The following is a 25823-nucleotide window of genomic DNA, read 5'->3' as shown; positions in this document are numbered from 1 at the left end:
ATTCAATGATGTTAATATGTTTTTTTTTGTAAATTATTTTCTAATTTGAAATAATTATTATCAAAAGTTGATTTACAATTTATACTTAGTTTCCCCAAATATTTTCGATTTGTAATATTGGATAAAAATATTTAAAAGAATATGTAAACATAATTTATTTGTAAGTAGGTATCTACACTACATCACTATAATTAACCCTATGGTTGTCATAATCATGACAATTTACATAATCGTTTTTTTATTTTTGTCATATTAAAAGTATAACTGTCCTAGCACAGAATAAATTAAATTAACTTCTACTTTGTAACCGGAGCGGCTCCGAAGACTTAATTAGGGGGGGCCTTAGTTTTAATTTTTCTTATAATTATAGGTATGTTTTTCATAATATACATACATAGACAGCAGGTAGGTACATACCGTTATATCTACATACTTGTACGTGTCTATGATAGTCGATAGTATAATATGTTTTTAGATTATAATTTTTTTTTCAACAATATACAATTTTTTAGAAATATAGGCCTAGGGGGACGGCCCCTAAGGCCCCCTGGCTTTGTAATCATCTGCTAGTTATTGCCCAAGTGGCTAAGTATTTATTAAGTCTAAAATAAAAGGCTCCTGTAAAGAATTTGAGGCGGTCGAATGCGGCATACCGAGTGTCCCGTGAACATTTACCCATTGCGATATCTCCTGAAATAATAGAGATGTTATAATTCTGGTGTTTTAATAAAAATCACAGGGACAAGAACTACAAATATTTCATGTTTTAATTTATTTTAATGTTTTGGTAAAAAAGTTTAAAAATATATTTTTTTATTTAATTATTTTCAAAAAATTGAAGATAGCCACTTTGTAATTTGTATAGTTAATTTTTTTTGAAAATATTGATGTTTCAATATTTTAATTTCATTAATTTCCTGATTTTTAATATTTATTCTAGTTTCGAGAAACTGAAAGCGTTCGGCTGCCGTACGAGCACTCGGGCCACATGTTTGATAAATTGATACCACTATTCGCAGTTTTTTTCGAAACTAGAAAAAATATTTAAAATCAGGGTAAATCCTCACGGGACACTCTGTATAAAGTGACGATGGTATAACAATGCTTAATGTTTGTGGGGCCAAATGGGGGCAATCATAACAGCGATGTAGAATTATTGTGGAATCACCAAATATTCATAGTTTAAAAAGAACATTAAAATATTATCTGTGGTAAATTGTTTTGAAAAATAATAAATTGATTTACTGATTCTCAATATTTTATTATACGAAAAATATAATATTAATAAATTTGTCACACTTAAGCAGGATTTTATTCTATTTTGTTTATGAAAATTTAGTGATTTTAGTACTGTCGAAGTTTCTATAGTATAGTACATAATACAAAATACAGGTGGATAAAATAGTTTAATTAGATTAATTTTTAAGGATTGTCATTTCTGTATTGAAATATACATTATGTATGTAGTTATTCTACTACGATAAGATAACTTTAATTATAAGTAGATTGTATAATTTAATAATATAGATAAATAAGTAATAATTTTGAGAGAATCAAAAAAATTAAAAATCAGGAATTGTTATTGTGACTTGTTACTGCTTAAGTTAAATTTAGTTATAATAATGCATACCAAATACATGTACTTTCAACATTTTTATAAAATTAAATGTTTAAATATTTAAAACAAAGCATTTGTTATTTAATATAAATATTTTAAATATTTTCAAAAAATTTACAACCTCTGTAAAACGATAAATTTGTTGTTCCAGGGATTAATATATTAAGTATGTGCTTATTTCGGTAAGTTGAGATACCGCACTACATTATACAGTTCTTACTAACAAGCATGACACTGTTTACAATAAATCAAGACAGTATAATATATTATGATCGATATTATACATGACGGTAAATAACAAGATGCTGTAAAAATTTATTTGTTTTAATGTATTCAAGAAATACTAGCTATTCTCATTTGAATACTATACTTACCACTTAAAAAATAAGACTTTCATTTTGCACTTTTAATTTTGTTTTTAGTATAATAAAAATTATAGTTTTTCTTAAAATAATATCTGAAGTTACAGTTTTAAACATTGTGATACATATTTATTCAAGATCTTATGAATAAAATAATAATTCATAAGCATTTAATATATTTTTTTAAATATAAATGAAGAGTAAATCCTAAGTCAAACTATAAAATCAGTTATCATTACTTGCAATTAAATGTTTAACATTCAATTTGAATACAATAAATAAATAAATTAAATATTATGATATTTTATCAATGCTATAGCAATAAGAATCAGAATCAAAATAATAAGAAATACTCAACTATTAAAAAAAAATCAAACATTTTAAAACAAATGTGTAATTGAACAATAATTAAGTATGTAATAAACAATTAAGGTAACTTGTTTTACCTTCTGATAACATTTTTATAGTTACGTAATATACTGTCTGTGAATATATAGTATATATAATAAACATTTATTAATATTTAGTAGAATAGTAGCCATAAAAAATTAATACTAAGTAAAGAACATATTAACTAAATAGTTAGCTAATATCTCCGATTATTAAATAACTACCATTTATTTTTATCACAAATACTTAGCACTAAGTTTTTGACAATTCCTGATTATTGATCATTATTTTTTTCAATGTTTCTCAAAAAACGCACTATTCATAAATATTTATTGTTATGATAATAACCATGGTAATATAAAGACCATTATCGCAGTTTTAAATTTATTATACTGGAACTGTATTCAATTATTACTAAGAGATCAAAAAATTAACCACAAAAATTATTCAACACATTTGTTATAATATTATAATAATCATTTATATTACATTGGAGTGGCGTATCATCATAATAATCATAATAATAAAATGTACAAAAAAAATATATATCATTGAAGTTACACGCTCACTCCTTCATTATTGCTGCTGCTGTGTTCAAGTTGGTGTACAAAATAAATCATTTACGATAATTTTATATTAATAATAATATAATCATATAATAATGTAATAATAATAATAATAATAATAATAAAAAAAAAAATAATAATAATAAATTATTAAATTGTAGTACGTGGTGGTGGAGATGAAACATTCATTATTTTTCAATTATAAATGGTCACGTCTATACAGTTTTAGTATATAAATATATATTATATACATATATATTTTAATAATACTTACATTGTATACACGCACAAATTAACTATTTTTTTTTTTTACATTATTTTCAAACTTAAATTTCTGGGTGTTATTTGAAAACAAATTGAATACACATAAAAATAATTATCTTTAAGGATTATCAGTCTGCTGTTAATCTTATACAATTGGGAGGCAGCTTAAAAAAATATAATTAAAAAAAAAAAAGGAGAGGATTAATAATACAACACACATAATTTGCTAATATAAATAATTGTTATTGCTTTGGAAAAGTCAAATTATTGTTATTTACTTGGAGACAAAAAATTGTTGAGGCCCTCCCCCGCCAGGTCCTGATGGACCTCCTCCTCCACCTCCACCTCGAGTATTAGTGGCATATAATTGTTGTTGGAAATTATGAAATTGCTGGGCATAATTTGGATCCGCTGTAGTTGGACCAATGAATGAATTTGCTGCTGGTGGTCCCCCTCTAAATCCTACAGGACCACCACCAGGTCCTGGACCTCCTCCACCACCCATTGATGGTGGTAAAGGTTGTGTAGCATCTGGAGGACCTGGTCCACCCATCATTCCTCCACCTTTATGTTGCTGAGGTGGAGGACCTCCTGAACCACCTCCCATCATCATCATTTGTTGTTGTTGAGGATGACCTGAAGGTGGATGATGAAGAGGACCACCACCACCACCAAACATGTTATCCGAAGGTCCTCCGTTATAGTTACTACCACTCATTCCCATTCCATTGTTGCCACTTCCTAGTCTTATCATACCTGCTGAACTACCACGCATCATTCCTCGACTATTATTTGGGCCACCAGGTGGCATACCACCCATACCACCTCCTCCGGGAGGACCACCACTACCACACATCATATCATTAATTCCAGCGCCGCCATTACTATTATTATAACCACCACCACCGGAATTTGGAAAATATTGTAAATTATGAGTAGGTACTTTTCCATCAAGATTAGACAATGAATTTCCACCATTACCCGGTCCACCAGAAAACCGTTGCAAAAAATCTAAGCCAGGTTGTTGCTGTTGTTGTTGATTTTGAGGAGGGGGAGGAGCACCTCTAGGACCTCCGCCTCTAGAATTGTTAGGTAAATATTGTATAGTGTTGGGTGCACTAGGTTTTACCTGTATATTAGCACCACCATTATACAATACTCCAGGTCCACCTCCTGCTGGTATTCTAGGCATTAATCTTTGTTGCTGTTGCTGTTGATACTGTTGCTGTTGCATCATTGATGATGATTTTGGTGATAATGGACCACCACTAACACAGGAATTCATCATCATACCACCATTTCTACCTCCACCTATTGGAGGCATTCCCATTGGTAATCCACCTCCTGGTCCCATAGACATTCCACCTCCATTAGGACCCGGTGGTGGTGGTCCTTGTCCAATTCCTGGTCCAGGTCCATACATCATACGACCACCACTCCCAGGAGGGCCACCCATTCCACTGTCATGCATTCCACCACTACCCATTCCCATTGGACCACACATAGGATCATTATTACTACCCATCATGTGCATTGGTGGACCACCTCCTCCACCGAAAGGTGACATCATTCCACCTCCAGGATGATGATGCCCGGGACCACCAGGATGGTGTAAAGAAGGTACTCCACCACCGTGGTTAACAATCGGAGATGACCCTCCACCAGCCACATTATTAGCTAATTGTTGGTTCATCTGAGCCAAAGAAGATATTGGATCAAAATGTTTCATTGGTTGATGTTGTGATGTTTGAAGACCAGCTGCAACAGCAGCTGCTGCGGCTGCAGAAGGGTTTAAAGGCATATCACCAGGACGAACTATGTTATATGATTTCATATTAGAATCGGTCATTATCATGTCCATATTGTTTTGAGATGTAGGGACTCTAAAACAATAGAAATATAATCATGTTAAAATGATATACTACAATTATATAATTTGTTTAAAATAATATTGCTAATCACATAAAATAACAATTAGTTTTATTAGATTTATCAGTTAATAATATCAATTTGCTTCAAATGTATAAACATTACAAACCTATCTGTGTGTATTATTGTTTTATAAAATGTATTTAAATAAATACAAAATAAAGTGATTATAATAATTAATAACTAACAATTAATGCCCAAGCGTTACAATTACATTTTATGGTCTCGAATCCCATTGATAAAAATTTAATTTAAAGTAAATTAAATATTTTTAAATTTATATTAAAATAATAAGTATTCCAAAAATGTTCATCGGAATTAAATAATTCATATATTTCATAATAAAATGTGTGAAATAATACACTCAACACTCAAAAACAAATAAGTTAATAATAATATATCAATTATAGAATTGATTTGAATGAATAATAATTGAACATTTGATATTGTTACAAGGATTTTATATCATAATTAATTATTTTATATACAAATTAAATTCAACAAGATTGACTTACGAGGGGGACATTGTTGAAGTGGTTGTAGTAGTAGAGGATGATGAATCTTTTAAACCAGTATTAGGTTGTTTTTGAATGGTAAGTTCTTGACCATCGAATGTATTCAGGTACTGAATGTGTTGAGGAGAAGGAACAGGCATTAAATTAGGTTCATCTCCTCTTTTAGATAGCTGTTTATTGCTGTGACAAAATAGTCCATCTAAAAAGTTAATAACAAATAATTAGTTACAAATCAAAATTTTATTTAATTCAAGTATATACCAGGAGATTGTTGACCACCACCACTAGGTTGACCCGGAGTAGCAATGTTAGATGAAGGTGAAAATTCATTGGACATCGGTCCTTTTTGTTGTTTCATAGATGAACAAGAATTGTGGCCAGGCGACATATGAACTGGTGTACCTGGATTACTGGATTGTAGTCTTGATCCATTGCTACCAGGAGATCGTACAGCAGTAGGACTCATATTCGACGATGGTCGACCACCAGCTGGAGAATTGAGTGCTGAACATGTGCGAGGAGATGGCAATGACAAATTGCTATTAGTTACTCCAGTACCATTGCCAGCTAATGGTGAGTTAGGGCTACAACTTGGTACAGAAACAATAGGAACGCTAGCAGATCGAGCTACTGTTTGATGGTAAGAAGGTGGTGGACCACAACGCCCTCCGTCTTTCTTCTTCTCATCTTCATTGCCAAACATTGATTTTGGCCAATCAGATGAGCATGATGTTGGTGTTTTAGGTGGCAACAAGAGATCACCTGCAGAGCTAGTTACTGCTGCAGCTGTTACAACAGCATCTACATCCAAATCATCGTCAATGGATGGCATTAAGTCGTCCATACCACCACTTCCACTGCAATTATCTAATGGACCTCCAACAGAAGAAGACGATGATGTAACAGGAGGAGGTTGCTGTTGAGAAGGTCCTCCACCACTATTTGAGTTTTCAGGAAATAATACTAGTTGAAGTTTCCTTAAAGTGGCTTGTTGTTCTTCACGATGTTGTCTTTGTTGTGGAGTTAAATTTTCATCAGGTACTTGAACACCTAACAAAATAAAAATAATATAAAATAAATATAAAAAAAAAATGAAAAAAGGTACCTATTAAATCAATTAAAAAAAATTGATTATATAATTGAAAATAAATTGACTTGCAACAAGGAAGACGAACAAATTACTTAAGAGGATAACAGCGCAACATTTGTTTTATCTCTCAGACCCACCCGTAACATAGACAAAACGCTTTCACTTAAAGTAAAGGATAATATTTTTGAGAGAATGACATATCAGTTTTATATTTTATTGTTATTTGATTTTGTACTCAACTTTCAAAAAAAAAAATTTTAATTTAAATAATATTTAAATTATTTTCAAACAATACTTAAATAAATCTATAAACATACTCTCAAAATATTATTCTCTATTGTTTTTGTAATGGATAATTTTACTCTAAGATAAAAAAATAAATCATTATGCGTAACTGCATTTTGTCTGTTGCGCATGGGCCAGAGAAAAAACAAACAGTTGCCTGACATTCTCTTAAAGCTTATTTGTAGTATTTTTTCATTATTTTAAATAAATTAATCATCTTGTTTTTTAGTAACTTTAAATGTTGGTAAATATTTTTGTACTTGGTATTATAAACATAGTAATTGTACTATAACAAACTGTGAAATTGTTTTGTGCATGTGGTATGTGTAGTTTCTGAAGAAATGCTTACCAGTTAATGAATGGTGCGATGTTGCTCCTAGCGATGAGTTTCCACTACCTATAGGATCATCAAAGTCTAAAGAAGGCATCATAGAAGCTAAAGAATTATGGCCCCCTGGTGAATCACCTGGACCAGAAGGTACTGATACTGGTGGTCCACCAGATGATGACATAAGACTATCCATTGAAGATGGTTGACATTTATTAGGGCCACCCATTGTCATCATGTCAGACATACCATGGTGGTGAGGAGGACCACCCATTCCAAGAGGACCTCTATGGTGAAGTGCACCAGAGGGATGATGAGGAGGTGGATGATGTGGATGATGTGGACCACCACCCATCATTGGTCTATGACCACCATCCATCATATTAGATGGGTGATGTGGATTTGGATGGTGTTGTTGATGATGTGGATTGTGATGATCCATTAAATCTAAATCCATACCGTTCATGGGCATCCCACCACCGCTACCAGGCCCCATAGAACATAAATTTCCTAAAATTGAAAATAAACAGTAATTTTAGTAAACATTTAAATGTAAAATAATTTCAAATAAATACCATGCTGATTCATCATTGAACCAGGACCTGCCCCCATCATTGATTGATTTGAATTATTGCTGTTCATTAACATTCCAGGACCCATTGATCCTCCACTACTATGATTTGACATACCCATAATGCCATTATTACCAGGACCACACATTGATCCCATCATATTATGATTTGAAGAATGTTGTAGCTGTTGAGGTCCAGAATCATTGATATTATTTCCCTAAAAAATATAATAAAAATTAAATTGTAATTTTATTTAGTATTCAATATATAAATAATAAAAATCAAATGGATTATAACATTATTTACAATTTAACAATAATATCTTCCCTAAAGTGGGTTAGATATATGAGTTGTTATTTTTTTTTATTCATTAAATTATGATTTGTTTATTCAGGTTTATTAATAAATCTATAAAATAAGAGATCATACTTTTGTGGTCACACATAAAATGTGATTATTGTATATTATATAATATTTATTTTACTTATTTCGGTGTTATGATTTTCTATGTTAAATATTTTTATCATACATTTTATTGTTTTTTTACAATATATACTATATATTTATGATATAATATTTTTAAAAATTTAAGAGTCATTTGAGTTTCAGTATAGAATTAAATTTCATACTATTAAGTAAATAGCGAAAAAGAAATATCTTGATTTATAATTTATGATACAATTTACCAGTGTAATACTGGTATACCAGTAAAAGATTAAACACTATTTAACATTATATTTAACACGATTGATTAAAAAAATTTTTAAGTCACGTGAGAATAAGTGTGAGAATAGTTAAATTCCTTAAATTATAAATTCAAGTAAACATAATCAAGACTGTGCAACCTGTGCATAGCAATAATAAAACCTACTCTCGCTTATGGTTGTGAGATATGGATAACGACAACAAAACTTAAAACTTTTGAAAACAAAATATGGAGAGATATTTGGGCCAGTTTATACAGTTACATAATAACTAATTAACGGAAAAAGAAGTTCAATAAGGAACTCTGGAAGGAAATAGGTTTAGCACCAGTCACTAGTTAATAAAGGGACAATGAATATAATGGTTGGATCATACCATGAGAAGAGGCGAAGAAGAACTATAAGAACAGTTATGGGATGGGAACTAGAGGGGAAAATATGACTCAACGTAATATAAGAAGACCTTGAGATTGTGAAAAAGCAAGATTAGAAAGAAATAATTTAATATTAAGAGAAATGAAGGGATATAGTGATGGTGGCAAAAACTCTATCATAAAATTAGATAATTATTTTATGATGAATGATAATAAACAAGCCATACCAAAAGTGTTTAGCTAATCCATATTGCAGGTACCATTTAATTTTACCATAAAAAAAATTACCAATTATGTCATACAATGTTCTAATTTAAAGTTAATTTAAATTTAATGAGAAATAAATTATATTACGCTTAAGTGTAAGAAATTATTGATAATTTTTATTTTTGTTACAATTAATATTTTTCCCAGTAATATATATTATTATTTATTTAATTTATTAGTATAATAATTTAAGATGATTAAAATATGTTTCACAAAATTATTAACAACATTTTAAAATGAATAATCTTGTGGCATACAATATCTATTGCAAATCAGAAGACAGAAAAACGACAATAATTTAAAAGAAGATATTATTAAAGAGAACCTTTTGTAAGACATTTTATTTTTACATTGAACTAAAAATATTTATTTTTATGATAGAAAAAATGATTTGACAAACACAAGCAAATTGATCCATTATATTTACTTACACAATTCAAAAAAAAAAAAAAAAGATTTTTCTATAAGAAAATTATAAGTATTGTAGTTTGCGCTTTAAACATTTCTGCACCCTTGGCAATTGCCTATACATTGCCGACTTTTAGATACCCACTGCATAAAATATTTACTAGTACCATTATTAAGATACATTCATATTTTTATACATGTAAATAAACTAAACTATTGCACATAAATTAGATATGCATTATTAAAACTATACCTGGTGATGATTCCACATTGGCATTCTTGCTCCAGGTTGTTGTTGCATCATGGGATTTTCTATTGAGGCACCTGATGGACTATTGCTGTTTTTCATTGATCTTGAATAAGGTGTACCACCCCCATATTTTGGTTGTCCGCCATGAGGAGCCATACCTTTGTTAAGTTGTTGTTGATGTTTCATTTGTTGTTGGGATGCAACCACATTATTCATCCACTGTCCAGGATTCTGTCTATTAAACTGGTTTACTTTTAATGGGTGTTTCTAATAAAATTAAAAATGTATTAGATTTTATTATTAGATAATTAGGCATTTTCACAGTGAACATTTAAAAATATTTCACTATACCTCTAGAAATTTTTTTGTTCGTGGTTGAGCACAATGATAAGCTATAATAGTAGGATATTGGCCAGCTAATACAGATTCAGCTGATTTATTTGCTAAGCTTGTGGAAAATACAAAAATCTGACTTTGTTGTTGCATGTATTGCTGTTGTTGGGCATCCATATTTCCACTAGTTGTATTTGATTGTTTGTTGCCAGTAGCATTTGAGCCTAAAACATTGCTCATTAATGGTTGTACTCCACCAGAACCATCAATTAAATCTGATGGCCCTCCACTTCCACTATTCATTGAAGATAAAACAACTCGATCACACGATTCTAAAAAAATATAGTTTAATATTTAAAATTAAATTAAATAATAAAAGTCATACCAAAGTCAGATTCAACAGTAGTTGTAGTTGTACTTGTAGTATTGTTATCTTCTACTTTAATGCCACTGTTATTACTGGTATCTTCGTGCTTAACTGAAGAACCCAAATAATTATTTTAGAAATGGCATTTTTTTTTTTTTAAGAAAATATTGTAGAATTATACTCACTTTGACTAAGGCAAATATCATTTGACATTAGCTGTTGTTTTTGGTCAGTATTAGAAGAACCTGGAGAAGTATTGCTAGTAGCATTTCCACCAACACCACTTTTATTATCAGCTACATCCCCACCGGCATTATCTATTAAAGCTGTCATATCAGATTCGGTTTTGATAATTCTGTCCAAATCGTGATGAAGTTCACCACTATTATTATCGGGTGTTTTGATCATTTGGTTATCATCCCCAATACTAGGGTCCCCTTCACTACTAAACGATGAAGACTTTGTTTCGATGTATTGCTTCTCCTTGATCATCACACGCGTGAGCTTGTGATTATAATTCTTGTGGAGCTATTTAAATAGAATAATAACTAAATTAATTAAAAAGATAGGTACTAATGGTAATTAAACAACCAAAGCTGTTTATGATAATTTAATAATATAATAATTTAGTATATCAATTAATTCTATTAAATATTATATTTAGTGAAGTTTGATTCTAAAACCACGCCTATTAAAATAGATTTGAAATTGTAGTATTTTGGACCAAATCATATATTGTAAGAGAATTGATTTTATTCAAAAAAATTTTTAATGCATATTTTGTTGTTTATATTGCACATTTTTTTGTTTTTAAGCATTTATATTTCATCATATTTATGTGTACAGAATATGCTTATCTCTTAAGTTTATCCTAGATAACACTTTACACCATAATAAATCATTTATATAATTTAACATGAAGTCATGAACATATTAAAATAATTGATAAGATAAAATATATATTATGAACTTCTTATACCATCTATATACATTACATTTAAAAGTTAAGGTAAAGATAATGAGACCTAAATTTTGATAATTTATTTATTTAAAGTTAAATGATTCATATTTTAAGTATTCCTGGTTTTCACAATATCTATGAAATTATGTTTAAATTAGAATAAATTATTAGAATAATCTGATAAAAATTATTTATAAAATTTATAGATATAAAATGGAGTTTAATAGTTTAATGCATATAATGGGGCAGTTATATACCGGTAACAAATATTAAAGCAATTAAACAAATTTATGTGATATGTGCTAGGACTATTTGAAATAAAATCATGATTCACTATAGAATTATTATTCAAAAACACAAATCAAAAAGTGAATTATTAAAAAAAAATTAAGGCATTTTTGTACACTAATATAACAATATAAAATTTCAGTATAGGTACTTATATATTATAATCAGCTAATTTAATAATTAAATTATGATTATAATAATTAAATATATAGGTTCTCATTAGGGCTTGAACTTTATTGCAATTTCAATATTTTAGTACTGTGATTTATTACTTTGTAAGTTATAAATGTGTTTTTAAAATTTTTTTTTATTATCGGGTATTTTATTTTTCTTGTAAATAGTAGTTTAAAATAATAATTTTTGATATTTGTGAATAATATGTTTAGTGTGACAGAGGTTAAGTTTTTATTGTTGTTAAATTAATAAGTCAACATTCTATTTACATCCAGTTTCACTGCAAATAGAATAAGGTATAGAATTTTAATTATTTTGATCACCTAAACTTTTTAAATTGGTACTAAATGATGTAATGAAACAAATAAAATAAAAAACATGCAATTAATATGTTGTGTCTTAACTACATAAAGTGAATGTTATTTGTAAATGAAATAAAAAGCTAATTTACATTATATTTATTTATATTATATCTGCTTATATTACTTATATTATTACTATTAATACTATGAGATTTATAGTTTTATTAACATAACTTAATGGTAAAAAAAATTAACACTGTTTTCCTGCATGCTATATATTTTGATAGTATATTTAGTTAATGGGTGACAATACTTGGGTTCACACACAGTTTTCTATTTTACTGGCACATTTCTAAGGAACATTGGCAGTATGGCACAAATATTTTAATATTATTTTTTTAATTTCATTATTTTTAATATTTCATATACCTAAGTACAATATTTATTTTTCAAATTATTTTAATATCTAAAATTATTAATGATAATGAAACAAATAATGAATAACGAGATGAAGTTGACAAACAACGGTAATCCTATATAATATTAATTTTTAATAAAATATTACTTATTTTTAAGGATTTTTGTTCATCATTAAAACCAATCTTGCATTACCCATTTATTACAAGAATATATTTTCTAAAATCTAAATATAGTTGGAGAATGATAAAACATGGTAAAGCACATATTGCAGGCGCAATGTTCCCAATAGAGCGCATATGACAAGATATAGCTTTGGTTATTATTATGTTTGGTAAACATATAGATAGGCTATTTGCAATATATTTATGATGATTCATTATATTTTATTTAAAAAGTTATTATCTTGATATATTAAAAATATTTTACCACTAATTTTAAATACTTAAGATTAATTCATTTTTGAAAATAAAACTGAAAAATAGATAAAGATAAAAATTAGTCACTATCTATTGTCTTTAAAACAGTTTAATATAATTGTTGAATTTCATTCATAAAAAAATTTACTAAAGTGCTTAATTTTTGATAAACTATCTGCACGTATAATCAATATATATATATATATATATATACTATATCTTTTAAGCCTAAAAATTTCAAAATTTGCAAAAATTTGCACTAAAAACTTTGATTGGTATTATATCACAAACAGTGTGAAATTTATTGTCTACTTATTAGGTTTTTACAGGTAAATCCAAAAAAAAATATGCAAATGCATGATTCTTTTCTTTGTTCTAGTTCAAGTATTTAAAGTTTAGGTAAATGGAGTGGTGGTATGGGAATACTCCACAAAATGTAAATTTTAAATACTTATATAACTCATAAACTACTTGTCCGAATTTCAATTTTTATATATCAAAAATATTCTGCTTCAGAATATGAAATTAATAAAGGTATGTTGTCATTAAAAAAGGCAAGAACTTAAAATATTATAGGTAATGATAAAAATACTGTAAAAATATTTCGACTGGAAATTATGTAAAAATAAAATACTTTCAAAAACGTTTATAGACTAAAATAATGAATGTTGTTTGATTAAAAAAATCATTGAGTATATACAAATAATAATTATTTGTTTACCCAAAATAAGTACATTTATTTATTTATATGTTCATGCAGCAGCATACTCATGATGAAAAAAGATAGGTCAAATTAGGGATAAATCCATTTGGGCTTTTTTTATTTTTAGCTTTTATAATTGCTTGTTATGATATACTTATTGTGATACTTTCCTGTTATACAAGACTAGATATTTTTGCGACTACCACCCAAGACTGCTTCCATTACCGCGACTACCACAATAAGCTGAACAATATCCATGCGCTGCGTTCTAGCGTCACAACTCACAATTGTTATATCTATAATATTATTATATATATCTATCATTATCTATATTATTAGTTTTTGTAATCTGATGTTTCTTAGGGGACAGAAAGTAGACTGTTTTGCAGTAATTTCACAGTAGTCTAGTCTAACGAAAGTTGTGGTGTTTGCCATTTAATTAATTTTGATATGGACGTGTGGTCTCTACCTAACCATAGCCAAGTGTAGCTGTAGTACCTGTGGCGTGCGCCGTGTAAAATATATTACAAATGATTACTGGGTAGTTAAATATTTTATATATATAATTTGAATATGGCCATCCCTGCAATACACACAAATTAAAAAAAATATCAAAGAATTAAATATGATTAAATTGTTAAGAGGACGTTGTACATGCGGGTGCGATGTCCTCTTAATATAAATGAAAATCAGTTAGTCTGTGATAATAGGAAAGTATGCAAATTTTAGAAGTCTTAAATAAAAGAGGTAGTCTTGGGTGGTAGTTACGATAATAGCAGTAGTCTTGTATAACATTAAAGTACCTTTATTGTTTATTTTATTACACTTTGTGGTATCTAGTTAAAGAACAAAGTTAATAACTCACATTTTTCTCAATACAGGACTAAATGTACTAGAAGTATGTAACTAAAGAGGATACACCTGCATGTGTTTTCTCCGTCTTAGAAAATGTAAAACATAGCAAAAACTATTTTTAACGGGATAGAACCACTAAAGCTGTAGTGATAGTTTAAATTCCAAATTGATACACAATATAGTTGAGAACATTATCTGAGAAATATCGTTTTTACTTTTTTAATATCAATAATACGAAAAAAGTTCTTATTGTTCAAAAAACCATTATTTTTTAAATTGAATAACTATTTTGTAGTTCCAATGACAAAAAAATAAAAATAATATTTCACAGCCAGTTTTCCTTTTTACGTGATGAAAATTTTGTTTCTTAGTTATGAGTTTATGACTGTAAACTTCTAGGTTCTTTCCCATGCAAAAATTTTTTTACTATGTTAAACATTTATAAGACGGAGACAATACATGCGTGTGTAGTCTTCTTAGTATTAATAATCAGGATTTAAGACTTCTAACTATTGCTTACTTATTTGTACATAATAATTAAAAAATTTAATTTCAAAAGTTTATAATGCATATTTATATTTAAGAATTTTTGCTTTTCTCTCTACTATTTTTTTATTTATATACATTTATTTTAGGTAATTAATGAACAATAAAATTATATACTTATGCTATGTGTACATAGGCAAATAGCAAGCTTTGTATTAATTACATTTCTATTATGAAAAGTAAAATATTAAAACATGAATAGCAGTTCAATATTAACACATTGTATATAAAATTTTCCCATGCAGATCTGTTATTTTTTTTTTTTTAATTTTATAACTTATAAAATACGGTAAGTACCTATACTAAAATATTTTACATTTTTTTAGAGCTTATTATAGTACATATTTCATAATTTATTAGTGATTACTTGTACCTATTAATTTTGACTTAACAACTATAACTTTAAATCAAAATTAAATGAATGAAAACCATTGAAAAAAATGCATTATAAAATGTATTATTTTAAATTTCATACAAGTTTTTAAAAAACTATTTTTAAGCATTTTTTGTTACTGGTTAATGTGTATTGTACAATATTTCTTATATATATTATGATAGATATGTTACTTTAAAAAGTTTATTATACCCAAGTTATAGGTAAATGTTGACTAATATAACCATAAATAATGGTTTATCCCCTGGTTTATCTAAGGTTATGAACTCACAAAAATATTATTAATTATATTACATTACTTGTTGATTATGTTCGTAAATTATTTTATAATTAGGTACAAATAACTAAAATAAGGTTTTTACTCGAGTTTTCAAAGTGGACTCAATTTTGGATTTATAAAACTGGCATGAAAGATAAAACGGAAAAAAAATGCCGCGAAACTGTTTTAAAATAATAGAATTTTACACATAAAAAGAAAGTGTAGCAATATTCATGAAATTAAGTTATAGGTTTATTTTTGTCTGATTTCAACAAAGAAAATAAAAAAGTAAAATATTTATAATTTAAGTATAACATATAATTTGTTGGTGAACATATTAAATATTCACAATCTTAGTTGGTTAATAGCTAACAACTATAAAAATTTTTGTAAAGCCTAATTATGTGTAATATTATATAAGTTATTGAAGTTAAAGATTAAATAGTAAATATTAAAAGAGTGTGGTTGATTAGACATGGATAACCCATATCACAAGTAGTCTAAGACTATGGTAGGTAGCTAATAATGGTATCAGAGATAACTGATGAGATAATCAATAAGCACCGAATAAATTTAAAAAATCATCAAAATACAATCAATAATCATTACTACATATTAAAATGGTAACACATATTATTATAATACTGCAATTAGGTACATACATTAAGATAAAATATGAAAAGTATGCTACCTAATCAAAAATAGAATTAATTAATGTTTAACTAGACTTTAACCTTTGTCCTTACCAATTCTACGAAATAATTCTTGAAGAAAAAAGATACTAAAAAGCTTAGTATAATTGTTATAAAACAATATTGAAATGATTGCATATAAAATCAACATTATATAGTCTTTATCTTACTTAAATACGCTTAAATATAACTAAATATATAAGTACAAACACAGTACATATATTTCTGTTGTCTAAAACTATAAAGTGACCTACATCATTTCTTGAATCATTTAACTTTTCTATAGGATGGTTAAAAATATAAATAGGTAGAATAAGATTTATCAAAGGCTTTAGATTTAATATTGTAAAAAAAATGAACGCAACAAAGATAAATAATAGAAATATGCACATTACTTTTTGTCTCTTGGAGGCATAGGCAAGTGAGTAACTTGACAACTAATATTGGACAATATAATCGAACAACATTAAATTTAAAATAAGATTTGGAATGGACACAATACATTTACAAACGAAAACCGATTAGAATGTATTCAACACAAAGCTAATGTAATACACGGCACGCTGTACCAAGACACTGACATAACATAACGCTACTTAGAGGGGTGTTAAGACTCACGTGGACCAACTATAATCACTGCGGTGTAAAGTCGGTACTAGACGATTGCACGGGTAGTCACCATGTGTTATGGGACGGTCCTGCGTTTGTTTCGGCCATTTCCATCGCCACCGCCAGTGTCGTCCGATTGCAGTTGGGCCGTTTCTTGTGGCATGATCTTCACAGCCAGCCAACTTTGAACGTGCACGTCAAGACCATTAGCAGTGCGGAAACTGGACTAGCTGCACAGAATTGCCTACCTCACTGTAGAACGTGCGCGACGGACATCGAGCACCGATGGGGTCAAGGCGGTGTGCGACGGCGGCTACAGCGTCGGCATGTCGCCGCGAACGTTCGGTGCACGGAGATCGGCGTGCGGCGGACGACAACAAACGGCAACGTAAACGCGCGCGCGTCCAATCCAACGTGATCGGAACGAATGACGGTCGCAGGCGCGCGCGCTCGCTCGTTGCAGAGACGGACCGGGAACGCGCGATAACGTACCCACGACGAAACGGTGTGCGGCGGTTAATACTGCGGTCTGTTGGTTGCCCGACACCACCGAAAATTAAGCGGCGACGACGACGAGACACAATTTATTACCGGACGAAATGGCACTGATTCCGGATCGACGGCGGTGTGTTGGTTGGTTGATGTCGCTGGTGACAATAATAAAACCCAATGTTACACACACACATACACACACGCGCCCGCGCGGACACACACACAACGCACACGCACGCGCGTACGAGCACACGCGCACGCACGCGCGGCAACTCTCGCGCACACGGACGCACGCACACACGCACACGCGATAATAACACGCGCCGGCACGGTGAACGAGGCGACGGGTCGGCGATGGGTGAGAGGGGCGGCGGTGGATCGGTTTCCAGCGCGGAGCGGGGTAGGGGATAAATAAATAAAAACACGGATACGGCGACGGCGCATCGGCCATTTTGACGGTAACACGGTGCGTGGAGGTGAAAACGGTGCGCCACCGTTCGGTGTGCGTATTCGTTACCGTCTATGGAGGCATACTCCGTAGTCCGTACCATAGCCGTCGTATCGCGTTCTGTACGATGAAATGATATTGGAATAAATTATTAATAAATAGTAAATAAGTAGCGATATTCGAATCGCGAAACAATAATACTCTGTATTTTAATGATGGCCCCAGTGCTAATATTGCTATGGATTTTATATTTTGTATTTATTAATTATTGTTTTAAATCTGTACAATATTAATCTTTCGTGCCCACGATACAAAACACGTAAGCACCGACCCAACAACATTATGAATGATTTATTGCACGATAAATTACTATTTTCATTTATTGACCGAATACATTAAACAACCACAAATCATTTTATCGTTACCTGATGGCCAATGGTCCTTTAAATTTCCTTCAGTGCATAGAGTAATTTTTTACGTTAACCGATATGCATAACCGCGTTTATACCTGTAATTTGGTACCTACTGATTACTGATAAGAAACGGTTCCGAATTCCGATAACTTAGAATAATAGGACGTATATGACATAGCCACATAGGTATGATTATGGTATTATACAATACGTCAGTACAATTGCAGCTATTAGCTAAATCAAATAGTAATTATTAATTAATGATGGGTAGTTTTTATTAAACCCTTTTGAAATAAACAGAAAATCATTTCCTAAACGATTAGGAATGTCTATTCAATAGGTATTTTATTTATATGTTTTTACGTCAAATTGTTTATACAATATTTATATTGTAACTACTCATATTATAATTAAATAGGTGGAGATAATAATAACCAGTTATGACTTATAACATGAACTTGACAGAATAAAATTAAAAATAGTTTTTTTTTTTTAAATCACTGCTTTAGAAACTTGCAAATTGCTCTAAATATGTTTTTTTTATTTTATTAAAAGCATCTAATATAGTAATATCTATATTCTACATTAAACATATTTATATATTCTATAACAGTATAATCTTCAACCCACGTAAAACAAGCTAACAATAATAAAGTAAAATTGTTTTGAAATAAAAAGAAATAAAAAATGTTTTTAATAGCTTTTTAGATTTTGAGCCGAGTGATAAATGTATTGATTTACAATGTACCTATGTGTATGTGTATTGGAGTGATGCAGTAAAAACGCTCTGATTTTCTCTGATTTATTAAAAGTTATATTATAGTTCCTAAGAAAAAATTGAATCTAGTTGGTACTTTGAGTGTAAAAAGTTAAAAAATCTTAGTAGTTTTATAAATATATAATAGGGATATGGGGAAAAAAATGAAGGAAAATCCGGAATAAAATCAGTGTTCGACTAAATTGGTTTTGTTTTTTATTAAAGGGATTTAAAATTTTCATTAAATATAAGTATTATAATTTTCTATGTGAACATATTTTTAATCTTTTAAGATATTATTCTATATGGCTATATGTATTTAAAATGTTCACTTGGTCAAAAACTTTGAAAATGTAATATGAAGTTCCTCATAAGTCATAAAGTCATAAGTTTTTATTAATAATAATAATAATAAAAAAAGTTAAGTGTTTAAAGTTAAAATTTTCACGAATGACGTGAAAATCATGAAAATTAGCAATTATTTTGCAGTTAAAAATTAATAACATTTTAAATATTTATACCTACGATTTCAAAATTTAAAATTTAATACAATGTTTTTTTATAAGTTTTGCACCCATATTTAAAAAAAATCTACAGGAAAATCAATTTAATTTTTTGTGAACGCCTGAACCTTACATTTTTACGGCATTTGATATTAACCTGTAAAATAACTATCTCTCCTCAAACATTTGTTATTTATTATTTATTTATTTAAAAATTAATAAATATATAGTTGATATTATTTTAAAAACGTCAACTATATAAGGTATGTCTATTAAAAATTACTATTATTATTATTATTATTATTTACCTATATAAATATAATGTAAGTTGTAAGTTGTAAGTTTGTAACATTCAGACATCAGGACACATTGAAGTGTAATTAAATGTGTAATAGCTTATCAAGTTTATTTTAAATGTAGGTAGTTTAACAGTTTTATAAATCATAATCATTAATCATAATTATGATTTTTAATTATAAAATATCAATATGTGTAGGTATATACTACTAGTATACTAGTTGATTTTCTGAAAATTTCAAGTATAGAACATTAAAAGCATTAGAACCTACCTATTACAATTATTATTAAATACGTTATAATATCGTTTTAATAAATATTGTCACAACTCGCAAAGTCGCAATTAACATTTCAATTTTCAGTGTAATATTAACGTGTGTAATCTTATCTATTAAGAATAACAGTCGGCTATTTTATTGCTATAATAATTATTAAAGTTTTAGAATATATATTTATAAATAAATATATATTCTATCTTCTATGTCAGATATCAATGTGGTATGATTTATGATGAAATTAGCGTTAGCCCCTTTTTATCGCTAAAATGAATCCAAAAGAATGAAATTATTATGCAAATTATACTAATATATAGGTAGGAACCTATATTTTTCAGTTTTTTAACATTTTAGCTTGGTTTCATCAAAGATCTATTATTAAAATCTACAGTTTAAACTTTTATTTGCTAGAAAATTGTTGTACTGTGTAATTGGTTACATTTTGTATAAAAATACATGAGAAATGAGAATAACAGTCTCAGCTTTTTCTCTAGATAGTGGCTAACTGGCTTGTCGCCTTTACTTATAAAGAGATGAGAGGACGACCGAAGCTGGGATTTAAAGTAATGATGTATGCAATGTTAAAATTAATCCAAAATAGACAATAGTATATAATATGTTCAGCAAATTAAATGAAAATAGTTGTAAATTACTTTTTAGAATTTGTAAATCATGTAGTGCTGCAATTTAATATTTATGTTTAGCGGGAGGCAACTTAACGGAACTCCCGTTTTTCCGACTTATATAATGACGTTTAAAAACATTTATAAACTATATAGTACATAGGTCATAGGTACTACACGTCTACACATTCTTCTTCTTCTTCATCTGGCCATTAATAGTCTTTAAGAGTTAATCACCGCCATAGGTACCTACTACATTTTGGAGTTAAAAATTGTAATTTTTTCGAATGCCTTTCTAATTTCTATTAACCTCTCCATCACCCTCTGTTAGTCTCACAATTTCGAAAAGTGGATTTCAGTTGATTCACTAAATGTTGTAGAGTGAGGGCCAATTAAAATTGACAAACAATTATTTAAAATTATAATTTTGATTAGCAAATGTCAAAACATAATTAGCTATTATTAGCAATTAATATACACTACTTTAGATTAATTTTAGTGATAGGGGGAGATAACTTCATGTCATAAACTCATAATCATATCAGCATCGAATTACCCTTCAGTCAAAGTAATCAGGTGATTGGAGCGGAGAATATGACGCATTTAAAAAATAAAATGTATTTATTATAATATTATATTATAATTTGAGACGGCGGCATATGTCCTGCTTGTAAGCGGCAAATTGCTTAATCCGCCATACTGAAGCATATAATAGATATAAAATAGATATTTATAAATAAATTTTAAATTTAATTATCCAAGCAATTATTATAGCAATGAAATAACTGATATTTATTTTTAATATATTTAAAAGAAATTGCACACAAATTAATTGTATTACATTGAAATAGTGACAAAGTTGTGACAACATTCATTGTAATTATATTTAATAATTATTATAATGGTATAGTTGACATTTTTTGAATAATATTAATTATCTATATATTTTATAATTTAAATACCTAATTATTATGATAATTAAAATGTTAAACTACATTTATAATAAACTTGATAAGCAATTACACACTTAATTACACTTCAATGTGTGCTGATTGTTACAACTTACTTCATATTATTGATATAAATATATAATAATATTTAATAATTATTAACATAGTCTGACACATAGATGATAGATAACATATTTAAGATAATATCAACTATATATTTTATAATAATTTATAATTGAGGTAATTATGTTAAATAAACAGTTTAATTTCTAACACATTTGAAAAGACATTATTATTATATTATTATTTAGTTGGACTATTAATTATTATAAAGTTTAAAATGTGTGCAGTCTAATAAGTATAGTACATCGTTTTTAGAAAATATAATATAAAGTCATATTGTTATTTTTGGATTATCTGTAAGAAAGTTTGGAAAGTTTTAAGTTTTTTAAGTTTTCCACTTTAGTTTTTTTATAAAATAAACCTTTATTGATTTATATTTATATGAACCATATGCGACGGCATTCGTGTAAGGCGTAACTAACAAAATACAAATTATATTCACGAACATTTTTAACAGTAAAAAATAAATATTAATATTAAACCTTAGTTTTTACGAGGATGTTTTATCCACGAGGGGGGGATAAATTAGTTATTCTGAAAATAATGAAAACCGCATCATATTTTAGGCGGTACACGGATAAAAGATAATTAGTCAAAACACTCAAAATCACTAATTTTTAGGAAACAAAAAAACCATCGGAATAAAAATTTACAAAATACAAAATTAAATATTTAGTAGATAATATAAACTATAGGTAGTAGGTACCTATAGAATATATGGTACCGAAAAAATATAACCCCGGAAATTTAGTCCCTGTATGAGGTTTTGTAAGATTTTTACAGATTAATCTAAATATTAGTATTATGTCATTGTGTATAATACAATTTATAACATACATACGCACAATTTTGATGTCCCCACAAATAATGATAAATTTGGATTCAATGATAAATTATTGTATATTTAGTACATACGAATAAACGATTCGGAGCACGGTGCTGCGGTCTGTTTGACATATCAATCAGATATATATATAATAATTAGAGACATATTATAAGAGGAATTATTGATTGAAAAAATTGATTATTTGTTAAAAATTATTATATTATTGAAATTGTATTACACATTTATTGCGAATTTTTATTTATTTATAAATTATTGACATTGTAATATTGTATTACGCATTTATAATTAGGTAGAAACAATCATTTTTATTATAGGGTTACTTTTTCGGCAAATCAGAATAGATATCGATAGGACATTTTTTAATGAGTAGATTTATTTAATATTGTAGTTATAGCAGTACAGACGTACAGTGTATAGGTAAGTATCTAATAATCGAAAAATGGCCAAATCAACTTGCTGTTACTCGTACGAGGTACGACTGTACTCCGAACACGAATAACATGTATTATAGCATTTATAACTCAATATTCGATAAATTACGTGGGTGGTTGATCTGCGTACAATTACGTACAATGTACAAAGTACCTACATCTTTACATAGGTACTATACGGTCCAAACGTATATCGGGTAGATATATACTTTTCAACTTAAAAGAGCCAGATTTAGAGCTATATAAGCATTATAAGCAGTAAGCACTAGGTACAGCTTATATAGGTAGATATATTATATCATATATTTACACTATAATATAATATATATACTATTACAATACAGTGCCTTTCATCATTTTTAAAACTTTAATTATCTATATATATTATCTATATTGTATATATTATTCTGTGAGAATCGTGTGTTTCACAAATAATTGTATTCGTACATAATAAAATAGTACGGAGTTACATATTATATACACGTATATAGATACACATTTCGCGTGTAACAATATAATATAGAAAGGATTATATGAGTCTGCTATAATATATACGTGTGTGACCTCACTACCTACCTCAGCAACGCTAAATTTGAATAACCTTGACGGTCGATTGTACCTTTATGTATGTAAAATGTACATACACATCACCGGTGTATGTATATTATGGGTATAGGTATGTATATTATATTATAATCGTGCAGTCTATATATCGTACAGCCATCGTAGTCGTCGTAACGATATATAATACATAATAATATCCGTAAACGTGTATATCTGGTAAATTATACACAATACGTATGTGTACACTGTACACACACACATATATATATGGTATAATATTTTATTATACACATTTGCATGATATTAAAAAACGAGAAATGCAACCCAACCGCGTGAAATGTGACATTTCCTATATGTATATCTTCACAGTCACGGCGGTTTTGTGAACCTGAATGGCTAACTACACGTTAACACATATTATAGGTACTCTACTACTTGCACAATAAATTTATGTTAAAATCTATATGTTCAATAGAAGTGAGTACTATTATATAGCAACATTAATGTGCATCATATTACGTTCATGCATGAGGCGATTTATTTTGTAGTGCCTTTTAATCAGCTTTACAGCAAACAGTGCAGAATAACATGTCAACTAAATTATAATATAATATTATTAAAATATTATAATATATATACATTATACACTAATGTAGACAGTTAGACTATAGCCAACGAAAATTAATTACCGTTCTGCTGTACACTATATAGCTGGTGTCGAGTTGTAACTGTTAATGTAGGTATGTGTTTATATAGTTTGAATTCAATGATATACCTACTAGGAGTAATATCACATTGTATAGACACAAACAACGACTCTAGGCGAAGAAGATCGATTAGTCTAGAGCAGCGGTTCTCAAATTGTACTCCGCGGCTACCTGGGCATATCTGTAATAATTAAATTCAAATTAATATTATATTTCCTAGTTATTGTTGTTTCAAATAGAAAATTCTGATTTTTGGAGCTCCGTAATTTTTTTAAGAACATAAGGGTCCCGCGAGAAAAGCTTGAGAACCACTGGTCTAGACTCCAGAGCAGCGTTTCTTAAACTTTTTTATCCATGGAACCCTTTTTGATGTCCACTTTTATCGTGGAATCCCTACTTTGTTTTTTAGCCTTTAAGATTTTTTTTAGGATTATTTGCAAAAAACAAATACAATTATTTCATATACTAATATTGTGTTACAGGTATTTAATTAAAAAATATGTGTTAAAAAAAAATAATAAAAATGATAATAATTGTATATAATATTACTTTAATAATAATTACTTAATGAGATGCGTGAAATTGCTTTTTATCATTACAAATATTCTTAATATTGGGCTTTATTGATGAAAGTTGTATTTACATATTAGGTTCAGCATCAAGTCTGTTGCGGTATTTTGTTTTTGTAGATACATTGGTGGAGAACCCCGTTTCACACATATAAGTGGTTGCAAATGATAAAAGTGCCAACACGGCCTTTTGTGACAATTGAGGATATTCATCTTTTGAACTGCATCAAAATTCTGCTAATGGCATTGATTTAAATTTTTCTTGCAGTGATGAATCAGATGTCAATTCAATAAAGGTTTCATATTCTTTTACTGATATGGATGGAGGTCGTGTATTGACAATAAATGGATTTTTAATTCACAATTTCACAAGTTCATGCTATCGCGGACGGTCGTGACCAATTAGTATTTTTACTAACGACATACAAATATTATTTATGTATAATAATAGTACCTATGTTACTCATATGCTTTTCGTTATCGGCAGTCGTTTCTCTTAAGTTCACGCTATCGCGGACGGTCATAATCAATTAATATTTTTATCAACGACGTTCAAATATTATTTCTGTATACAAACTGTACA

General features: G+C 28.7%; 1 protein-coding gene across 1 annotated transcript; it reads right to left on the bottom strand.

The window, feature by feature from the left end:
- Positions 1 to 2813: 2813 nt before the first annotated feature.
- On the bottom strand, positions 2814 to 17960 carry LOC132923675 (protein BCL9 homolog). Its single transcript, XM_060987598.1, has 10 exons — positions 17251 to 17960; positions 10808 to 11150; positions 10641 to 10733; positions 10274 to 10587; positions 9926 to 10189; positions 7923 to 8136; positions 7369 to 7857; positions 5906 to 6694; positions 5645 to 5843; positions 2814 to 5083 (listed from the first exon to the last, which is right to left on the bottom strand). Exons 2-10 carry the CDS (start codon positions 11112 to 11114, stop codon positions 3475 to 3477), a joined length of 4278 nt encoding a protein of 1425 aa, XP_060843581.1. The 5' UTR covers positions 11115 to 11150; positions 17251 to 17960; the 3' UTR covers positions 2814 to 3474.
- Positions 17961 to 25823: the final 7863 nt, after the last annotated feature.

The sequence above is a fragment of the Rhopalosiphum padi genome, chromosome 3, assembly GCF_020882245.1.
Source record: "Rhopalosiphum padi isolate XX-2018 chromosome 3, ASM2088224v1, whole genome shotgun sequence".
NCBI classification, from domain to species: Eukaryota; Metazoa; Arthropoda; class Insecta; order Hemiptera; family Aphididae; genus Rhopalosiphum; species Rhopalosiphum padi.
This window is presented reverse-complemented; position numbering and strand designations above follow the sequence as displayed.